We start from the raw sequence: 11,129 nt of genomic DNA, 5'->3' as shown, positions 1-11,129 counted from the left end.
TTAGCTATTCAATTTTTTCATGAATAGTAATATTTTTTTCTTCTTTCATTCTTCACAAAAAAAGTATGACGGCTAGATTTTGAAGCTTTGTAAAGTTTCCTATGGAGACATTCCGTTTCACTCAGAAGGATTCTTGTCTTTGAAGATTCTGGTCTTGCCAGTAAACAAAAAACAAGGCAGCTTTTCACAATTGGGTATATATATTGTTTAAGTTAATGGATGATTTAAGCATTAAGCATGGACCATTTTCAAAGACTGGATTTGTAAGATGTGTATGACTACATTGTGATGTAAAATAATCCTTTTCTACAATGATGTAATACCCCAGATTGTATTATGTCAATGAAATTGGATAGAATACGGGATCTTCAGTTTCATAGTATAATTCCGTGTTTCATGATGATGTGTGTTCGTCAGATTGGGATATAATAATAGTTTGAGATACATATGTAATGAAAACAAACTGTGATGTTGTAAATTTCTCTGCAAATAATTAAAATTTAACTTTTATCGTCAGTGTCAACGCCAGATGAATCATTAAAGAATCATTAATGGTTTTAGATTCTTGACTTATTTCTTGTAAGGTTTTAAATGAATTCATATAGATATAATTTACGGGAGCTAGATGCATTTTAACATATTCAGAATATACAGATGAACTAAATGGACAATATCGTTACAATATAATTTACTGGAGCTAGATGCATTTTAACCAAGGAAGTGTATCAGATATACATATTCTTAATTTTAACTACCTGTAGGTACCAAAATGATTTTTGTCCGTTGAGTTTTAACGTCAAATTTAAAAGTCTTTTAAGATTTAAAGAAACTTTTTTAAGCTCATACGTTCAAGAAGACTGTCCGAAACCGATCTCAATCGCATCTACGTGATCTTTTAAGGTTTGAGAAACTTGAGCTAATACATTGAAGAAAACAATTGATTATGAAATAATAATATTACGTTACAAGTTATCGTATTTTTTCAATTGAAATTAGTTATACACAAGATAGATTTTTAATTTTGGAACCTTAACTTTGACCTTTTCCCTTTAGCATGAGTGTACTACTTTATATATACGTAATTTATTTACCATGACCCGTTTAGTTTCATTTATCATGGAATTATAAATTAAGAAAAAAAAAATGAGAGATATTGCGACACGCTCCAGACGTCCTAACTAATATATACTGTCTCCGTTGGTGGCATTGAAATGCACAAATTACAGCGGTTCTCATGTCATGGGTTTTCTCACGGTCGTCGCGCGCTAAACATTCTATATTTACCTAGCTAGCTCTTGTTGCTGAATCATTGTAACATTAATACTCTCTAAATACATTAGAGAGGATAATTTCTCCAAAGAAAGATAATAAATATATATTCTTTTGGGACTTTAATTTAGTCCGCACATGGGATGTCTTAGCTGCAATATTGTAGCTCAAAAGACTTTTTGACAGAAAATAGTGTCGTCTTTAGAGCTACAATTGGTGCCTATTACTGCTAATGGAGCAAAGTAATGATTATGCAAACCATTATAAAACGTTTGTTTGCATTTTTATCGTACTTGTTTGATATCGCATACCTACTAGGCAATAAAACTGAACCACATAAAATATCATATTCTCATCGAGGCATTATTTTTTTATATAATACATATGAAGGTCTTTCTGAAGGGAATTTATACGACAAGTCGACAAATTGTGAATTTGACGTCTTGTGAGCGGGACGGTAGATATTAAGAATGGTAGTTATGTTTGTTTTGGACAACAATAATATGTAAATGCATGTATAAGCATAAAATAATTGGAAACCTACAAAAAATATAGAAAACTGTGCCCGAGTGATTTTCGGAGGCAGTGCTCCACTACGACACATAGGGACCAATTCGTACCCGGCCGAAAGGTATAGGGATGTGTTCTCTACTTACTTGGATTGGTCAAATACACACCGCTGCATGTACAGTAGATATCCTCTGGGAAGGATTCTGGTGGCGATGTTACCCTGACAGGATGCTCGCACATATGTTTTAACATTTTCAAACTTATTAGCACACGTAACGTACTTGCCAACAACCTTGTACATGAGTAGTCCGCTAAACCTGCCTATATTATTAGGCTTTTTTTCCCCTAATATATAGTCTATATATTAGGCAAAAAAAAAAAAATAAATAAAAAAGCCTAATAATATAGGCAGGTTTAGCGGACCATGTACGTGAGGTGGTGTGTCATGAAAAAAACGTTGATTGGGTTAAAAATGTTTCGTGAACCTTTTTTTTCACCGATAAACAATGATAACTGATAATTACCCACAATTAAATACTGCTGTTGACTGTATAAGCTACAATATAATGCAATGTCGACCATATCTTGAACTAACATTAGCTGAATAATATCTGATAGCTAATTTTGTCTCCAGTTCAGATTTAAATCTCTGATTTTACTGAATATTGTTTCGATGCACATATTTTTTTTTTCTCAGTTAAAATAATTTCTGTGTGTGAAATTTCTGGACGACATAGACATATATAATGATCTCAAAACGCCATTATAAAATGGTTTACTTTTTCTGGTAGGTAAAGATTCTACTATCATGTATAGGCCTATTGTATTTTGAACAGATACTTGAGCAAGTCTATCTAAAGACTAGACAGAGTTATCCCTCTTTGGTCCGCGAGATGTTAACGTGATTTCCTGGTAAATCATATGAGCAAAGATGGCAGACGTAGACTACCAGCCTTCGAAGCCTTCCTCGAAGTTTTCGGGGGTTTCCCTGTACCCCGTATATGCGATTGTTTATGTTTTAGCGTTCGCAGCAATCATTGTAATAGGTGAGTTCATTTTCGCGCGCGTCTTTTCGCAGGTGATCGGAAAAGAACGGCTGACATGGCAGTGCCCTTGGGTATATGTATATCGTGTTGTTGACAAATGTTCACGAGCCGGGTGACGAAGGAATGTAATAGGGCCTACATACGTCTCTTCTTCAAACCAGTCAATATGTAAATTGGGTCGTATATTATTTTTCATTTCGAAAATAAAACTGTTGTTGCAAGCGTTTATATGTACACCGTTGACACATACTGATCAATAAAAATATTGTTTACAATCTGTTAGCCTAAAATTATTGACAGTGAGGTTATAATTATAATTTAATTGACACGTCTTCCTAGGATACAGTGATTGACACGTCTTCCTAGGATACAGTGAGTATACAATGGATCGTTTTTACCTCAAGATATTGTTTAATTATCGGTTTAATCAGCCATATCTGTCAAGATTAATACTAATTTTCTGATTTATTCCACGTAATATACTGTAAGACGTAAACACCTCGCATACAACGAACTTAATAGTTTACTTTAGTGACTGATGATCATGAGCCGATTCACTATTAGGAATACTCGTACACATGTATGCAGGAGTCCTTATTCCAACTGATTACAATTTGTACATGGCTTTGATAATTTGTATTGTGCTCGACATGATTCCTTGGAGCTGCCTGCATGGTTATAAAAATTGTAAAATACAAATGTCAACATTTCTCTAAATTTTTCCATCCTTTGAATTTCCATCCATTCCACCAGCCTATGTGCCAAAGACACAATTTGTTAATCATTTACCGCACGTTATATGTATAGAAGTTGCCAACCTTTGATCCCTTAAATTTCTGACCAGAAATTAAAATGACCGCCTAATTGTTGGCATTGGACATCACAGCCCGGGCTAACTACTTGAATAAGAATGGATTTGATGAGTTTAATGCTGGTTGTTTGATCAATTCTGTTTTGAAAAAATGGACATGCAATCGTATTACTAGCATTATTATAAAATCCTATGATCATGCATCAATTGACTGCATTTTCATTGCATGTTCATGGACAAATTACACATGACTATTGTTTATTTACAAACTTTTTTTTTGTTTTGCAGCATTTTATTATATGCTGACAGGGAAAGGAACAAGATTTGATATCGGATGGTAAGCATTTTATAGATATTCATTTAAACTTTGTTTATTCAAAGTCCGTGAAGCTACGGTAAAACTTGCAGTTATCGAAATACCCAAGTTATCACTGGTTTGTAAAGATTGCACTGGTTAGGTTTAGATCTGGAAGCAGAAAAAATACTTCAGATTAATTGAACACTTAATGGCCGGGGTATATTATATCTTTGAGTTTTGTTTGACATTAGGATGTTTAAATACAGTTCAATATATTTTAAGTCTAGTGTACAAATGTATAACTTGTACCATTACTTTGTTTATTATAAATCAAAATTAAAATTGAATATGCATGTAAAATATATTATGATACAAGTAATGAAATTGCAAGTTGAAATATCAGAATGCACCTTTCACCAATTTCTTTTTATTATGGAGCTTATTTGCACTTTTGATTCAATATTTGTTTCTTTAGGTTTCTGGAAAGTACTTCCCCATTTATGTGGGCGAGTATAGGAATAGGCCTTTCTATTTCTCTGTCTGTTGTTGGAGCAGCCTGGTAAGTTATATCAACACCAAAATCTTGTTATTTCTTGATATTTCTACTCAGGTGAGATATATTAGTAACTTAACTGACACAAGTTGCTAACATCAATCTATGTATTCTAGATAAAATATAAGGTAACAAAAGGGTCATCAGATAAAGTCTATGGAAAATTTTCTTTGCTGCTGTCGATATTTCAATACGATTATTGAACCTCTGAAAGTGATAAAAAATTGATTGTATGTTTTTGTTTAATTTCAATTTTGACACAATGGCAATATTTTACAGGGGAATTTTCACAACCGGAGTCAGCATCTTAGGTGGCGGAGTGAAGGCTCCTCGTATCAAAACAAAGAATCTGATCAGCATCATCTTCTGTGAGGCAGTGGCTATCTATGGAATTATCATGGCTATTGTTATTGCTAATCAACTGGGTGTAAGTTATATCTGTTGTTCTTAGGACTGAAACGATTAGTTGAATAAACAGAGGCGATTAGATTAATGAAACTAATCGCTGAAAAATTGATTAAAGATTTTATTGAAGATAAGAGTTGTTGATTTATCTTTTTTTTTTTTTTTTTTGGTCACGGAAATGAAATAGTTCAGTGATGAAAATTTGGTAATGTCGCTCCTTAACAATCGAAATTTGGTTGATTAGGTGTACGTGTAAAGGTCACATCAAAACAGCGGGTTAGCAGACTGGGTCAAATTGATGTTCCACAACTTGATACAGAGACAGAATTCTAGAGTTTATTTGGAATGAAATGCGTTTTTTTGGTTAATAAATTTATTCTTATTTATTGGTAGGCTTATATAATGTAAGGTAGGTGCTATATCATATGGTAGGTGTTGTAAGGCTATTAGTTGATACCAAAACATGACAGACGTTTTCAGTGCTCAGTAGTGAGACAATAAAGTTGCCTTCAATTCAAGTGATTTATCGATTAGTAATAGATTACATGTGAGCGAATAATCGATTACAAAAACTACTTATCGTTTATCTTAACTTTACTAATCAACATTCTGATTAATCAATGCCTCCTATTGGTGACTTAAAAATATAACATAACTGGATGTAACTAGGCTCAGGTGTCAACAATTTAAGTCTATTACACAAAGTATTGATTGTTTGCTGTAAAATTTAGTGTGCAGCATTAAGTGATTTTTGTGGCTTGCCTAGAAGAGTTTCAGATTCATGATTTTCCTGAGGGATCCACAAAAATTATGAGAACTCTCTTTATCTCTATATACTTGAACTATTATTCCTCATTAAATTAGTGTTCTGGTCTCGGCTTTAAATTTTACATATTTAATATTAAGAATTTGAGTGCTACTGATAAAAGTAGCATTTAATTGAATTTCTGTTATATTAATTCATACAAAATTATCATTTCCAATTAAAGATATTATTTTTAATCTTCAGTTCTTGTTACATTTAAAGATGTCTTACATTTCAGTCTTATGACCCGCTAACAGCATCAGAAAGTGTTATCAGGGATTCCCATTATGCAGGTAAGTCCATCAGGTGTTAGATAAGCCTTGTTAGCTTTATTATGGCCAAAACAAAGGTTTAATTAGGCAAATAAGACAATGGAATTTGCATTACAAAATGTTCTCTATTTAGAAGTTAAGTATATACTTTAGCATTAAAAGGTTTCTGACACTAGAAAATATTGATAAAATTACTATATTTTCCAAATATTCTTTTAAGTAGGGATACATTTTAAAAACAGAGCTAAGGCAGTATACCTGTATATTATTCAAGAACCTGATAAAAAGGTTCCGTCTCTTTCCATTGCAAGACTTGTGAAATGGTTCTGTTGATTTATGTCAACAAATTCATTTTGATACCTGTGTATAAAACTGTATATTAAGTGTAATGAAAAATATAAATGAATGATGTTCATCAGTTTGCATTATCAAAGTATTGTTATTCAATAATGTTTTCATTGTTTAGAATTTCCATTATACATCATATATTTGTTGTAGGTTTCCAGATGTTTGCCGCTGGCCTCACAGTTGGCTTGTCTAACATAGCCTGTGGAATTAGTGTGGGAATAGTAGGTTCTGGTGCCGCTTTAGCTGACGCCCAAAATTCCAGTCTGTTTGTGAAACTTCTCATTATAGAAATCTTTGCCACAGCCATCGGTCTCTTTGGAATCATTGTTGCTATCTTGCAAGTAAGTGTGTTCAATAATGGTGTTTTTGGTTCAATTTTACTTTTTAATTTCCTGAGTCTTATTAAAAAATGTTCGTATCGGTATTATAGTTATTTAGTTATTATAGTATTACTAATAGTTATCTGTAGCTTACACATGAACAAAGTTTGTCCTATTAGCAGATTATTTGATTGTGACATGTCTATGTCACCACCTTGGACTATATATCTATAGGGGTGAAAATCGAAGGGACATTTAGTTTAGCAATTGTCTGTGACCTGTCCTGATTTCATATGAAGACCGGGCTGTTAAATAATCATTTCTTGTTATATTAAAGGCCCACTACCGTTCCGAAACGGCTTTAATTTTTTTTAAAAGGGAATGTAAAACAAGATCGATAATTTTGTAGAGCCGCAAAAATTATTAACTTACCGTTAATACTATATTTATCATCACCTTCTGAACGATTTTATTAAAATAAATAAAATGTTTATTTTCATAACGCGGGTCGTATTATGTTTCCCGCCGTCGTCCTAAATACCGGGCGGTAGTTGACTATCACTGCGCCAGACGGCAAAACAGCGAATTGACTCTCCACTGTTTTCATATATTACGCAGGAAATCTTGCATATGTTTGGTGTCGTAACCTTATTTTAGGTCATCGGTACGCATTTTCTGATGTTATTAATGGTTTTTTAAGAAACCTTTATATTTTGCTCCGGAAAGGTAATGGGCCTTTAAAAGAGTTATCTGCCCACGTCTGTTGGTATTGAGTTTTCATTATGAATTGAAAGCGTAACATGATATTTTCTTGAGAATATTATGTAATTCACACTTACATGATAATAATGCACCATACTCTATACCTAACTGTAAGGACAGAAAACTCTGTAGTATGGGAAGCCAGAATACATGTAAATGTACATATTTAGTCGTTAAATGGATTGTCAACTATCTGACTCATAGGAGAATCATGATTTTTTATACCAGTGCTTTATAATGGGCCTCTATGTTCATAGCATTTCCACTGTTTTGATTAAAAAATGTTTTGACCTCATAGAATTTGTCTACTTTATTTTGTACTTTAAGTTTTGAACAGTGGTAAGAGATACAATGGGCTTTAACTCATTTACCCCTAAAGACACAGTTAAACGTTTTCTAAATCATAGACTGGACCATTCCATTATGAAATTTCAGGGGTGAATGAGTTTAATGTTGTTGTTGCTCCTATATAGTATTATACTTATATATATATATTTATTTCCTTTACAGATCACAGGTGTGAAGATGGGATCAGAATAGACTTGACTTGGACCAGTTAAATTGTTATGTATTTGTATAAAAACAAAAATGCTTTCTCACCTCTAGGACTGTAACTACTGCTTCCAACCTGTCCCACTACGATGTGTCTAGAATTCAAAGTGAAAGAGTTTATTACATAAATATCCTTATAGATTCCACTACGGATGGTGTAAATGTCAGAGAATGCATATTTGTTTGTCATTCAGTTTTTGTTCAAATGATGATTTTTGCACATTCTTTGTATACCAGATGAGTTATGTGAAGTCACTAACTCTGAATGTTGCAGTTTATGTTTAGAAGATAATCGCTTTTAATTTCTTTTAACAAAAACCTACACATACAAATTGTATATTGTTACTATTACTGGGGGTTTATTTGAGGATTTAATGACATATAGCATAGTTTTCTCAGTTTTAAGAGTGAGTAGCTCTCTAATGGTAAATAAGGAACAAAAGACAGTTGAAGGCTTTCGTACTGGACACAAGAAGTTATGGGGGTTTGTTGAGTAACGACTAATGAGCTTTTAAAATCATATAGCGGGTGTTTGGGTCTCGTGCAAATTGGACTGAACAATGATATATTTGTATTGTAATACACGAATTACATGTACCACCATCCATGTCAAAATAATGAAATCCTAGGGTGCAAGATTTTTTTCATCAGTTGTAGATTTATATTCAGATTAATATATGATCGATATGTATATTGTAAATATTTTACTTTCATTGTGTATTAATTACTATTATGTCTCATTATGGAATATTTATCAATGTGTCTGTGATGATGTTGTTTTTTTTAAATGATTTCTTGGTTAATCTATTATGTTATGTTTGAAATTCATCAATAGTTAATCCAGAATATAATGGTACATATTACAGTGTAAGTATTCCGTATTTGCCTATTACAGAGTTGCCTCCCTTGTGAGTATGTATCCATTGTGATGTCATTATTTTGTGGGCGAAATTCACGTCATTCTCTCTGAAAAGTATGATGTTACGCCCAGAGACACATGATGTCACAATCAATACCTACATGTACTCACAAGGGCAGATAATTCTGTAATATGCAAATACAGAATAGACAGAAATTTAAATCATCTCAAATTGCTATGCTGTAATTTGTAGGTCATGTACAGAAATAATTGACAGACATGTTATCTGAAAAGTTTACATTTATCAACTACAACAATTCCTGGATTTAAAAAAAGTAAATATTAGAAGTAATCTCTTGTCTAAAATTATGAAATTGAATGGATTATAAATTCCTTCCAGTTAACCAAGATGTCTATATTTAATATTAGCTTAGAATGTGACAAATTATTGTATGCAATGCATATGTGTCATTTCTAATATTGGAAGTTATTCTGAATTCATCCAATGATTTTACTGACATTCCATTTTACTCCTCATTTTTTTCAGAGTTAAATTGAATTTAAATGAATGCAAATTGATCATGAGATAATGAAGTGAGAATGATTGTATTGTTTTTATTGTTCTATTTACTAAAGAAAAATAAGTTTTGAATTATGAAATCTATAATTTAGTCTACTGGGTCAAAAATCATTTTCTTTACATATGTTTTTCTTTGATCTACACCTTAATGCAGACAAATTCTGATAGTTGAGTGTGGTTTTTGGAGGGGGGTGATAAAGGATTGAAAGGTTAGATGATGGTATTGTTATACATGCATGTTGTTATGTAGGGCATATCAGAAACTTGACTGGTTCAGCCGCTCTTGATCATGACCATGTCTTTGCCAAGAAGTTCTGTATATAATCAAAAATTGATATTAAAAACGCTTTTCAAACTTTCGATACTAAATGGAAGGTAAGGGAAGTTAATTGGCTAAATTTAAATAATTTGGTTACACTAATTAGAAAGTAACGAGAAAAACAAATGAATTCTGCTAAACTATGAAAATGCAGTGGACAGCAAGTAACTGATATCAAAATAAGAATAGGAACATTTAATGTTGGCTAAACACCTGTGTTCACTGAAAGGTAGTATCGTTATGTTCAGGGTATTCAAAATATTTGTGGGATATTTAAAGTTCAAGATATGAATTTATGTTATTTTTTGTTGAATATTTTATAACATTTGTACAATTTTCCACACTTTGTAAAACTCTGATTCTCTATAGGAATACCAACTGTTTTATGAATGGTGTAATTGTGCATTTATTATGTTCCATACAGGTATACATACATAAACCCACCATATACTGCTGCCTATGATTACAAACCTTAGATGTGGTTTTGTTTAATCAGATTATTTTACTCATTCATCCCATAAATTACTTGGACTGTTCTAGACCTTGATTTAGGAGAGTCTAAATGTTGCTTCAGGGGTGAATGAGTTATTGTTAGGTTGTAAGAGTTAATGCCCTTGGAATTTCTAAACGACATCTGTTCATGTATTCCCATCACTGTATTATTGTGCTATTAAGTGCTGTTTTTGTGACTGTCAAGTATTCTCTTAGATAAGAATGAGTAGAATAATAACTAAGATGATGATATGTGAAATAAAACAAAAAAGTTGATTTGAAATCTAGTCAAAATCAGTAGTTCCATGTAAATCAAGTAAGAGAGAAAAATGTTGTACAGTAAGTAAAGTTTAGGATGGTGCCACATTCACTGAACCTGGGAGTGAAATGTTATGAAATATCTGATATACAGTATGTTATACATGTAGTTGTTAGTATTTAGTGCATATGATCAATGTCATTGAATAAACATGGTATGAAAAACTAATTACTTACTTGTTTCTGTATCATTACAAGATTACAGATTCTTATTACACTGGTTCTAAAGTCAGTGGTGATAGAAAATGTTGGTCCTGCTCAAACTGAATGCAAATATTTTCAGCATGTTAAGTAAGTTCTGTTTGATAATAGGAAAGCGCTCGATGAATTATGAATTCTGAATAGAACATGAACGGATGACAAAGGGTTCGGGTGGGAAGTGTTGAAACACTTGGTCTCAATGGTCTGCTTTGAACCGTGGACGCTGTCATCTGATACAGTGAGGTACAGGGAAATAACTTCGAGAGACCAAAGTTATATCATCTGATACAGTGAAGTAAAGGGAAATAACTGAGATACGAGGCAAAATTGCCCTCGATAATCCATGTGTCACTTCTCTCTATATGCAAGAAACAAACATAAGGAACTCGTTCCTAACGATGCCACCCAA

The 11,129-nt window shown here is 32.5% G+C and overlaps 1 protein-coding gene across 1 annotated transcript; it reads left to right on the top strand.

Moving 5' to 3' along the window:
* Positions 1–2,670: 2,670 nt before the first annotated feature.
* On the top strand, positions 2,671–10,688 carry LOC138327711 (V-type proton ATPase 21 kDa proteolipid subunit c''-like). The gene is made up of 7 exons (XM_069274026.1): positions 2,671–2,825; positions 3,925–3,973; positions 4,410–4,493; positions 4,767–4,914; positions 5,936–5,990; positions 6,468–6,658; positions 7,910–10,688. The coding sequence occupies exons 1-7, from the start codon at positions 2,711–2,713 to the stop codon at positions 7,937–7,939; spliced, it is 672 nt and encodes a 223-aa protein (XP_069130127.1). The 5' UTR covers positions 2,671–2,710; the 3' UTR covers positions 7,940–10,688.
* The last annotated feature ends 441 nt before the right edge of the window (positions 10,689–11,129 follow it).

Source organism: Argopecten irradians, chromosome 7, assembly GCF_041381155.1.
Source record: "Argopecten irradians isolate NY chromosome 7, Ai_NY, whole genome shotgun sequence".
Taxonomy (NCBI): domain Eukaryota; kingdom Metazoa; phylum Mollusca; class Bivalvia; order Pectinida; family Pectinidae; genus Argopecten; species Argopecten irradians.
The sequence above is the reverse complement of the archived record's forward strand: the minus strand, read 5'-3'. Positions and strand labels throughout refer to the sequence as shown.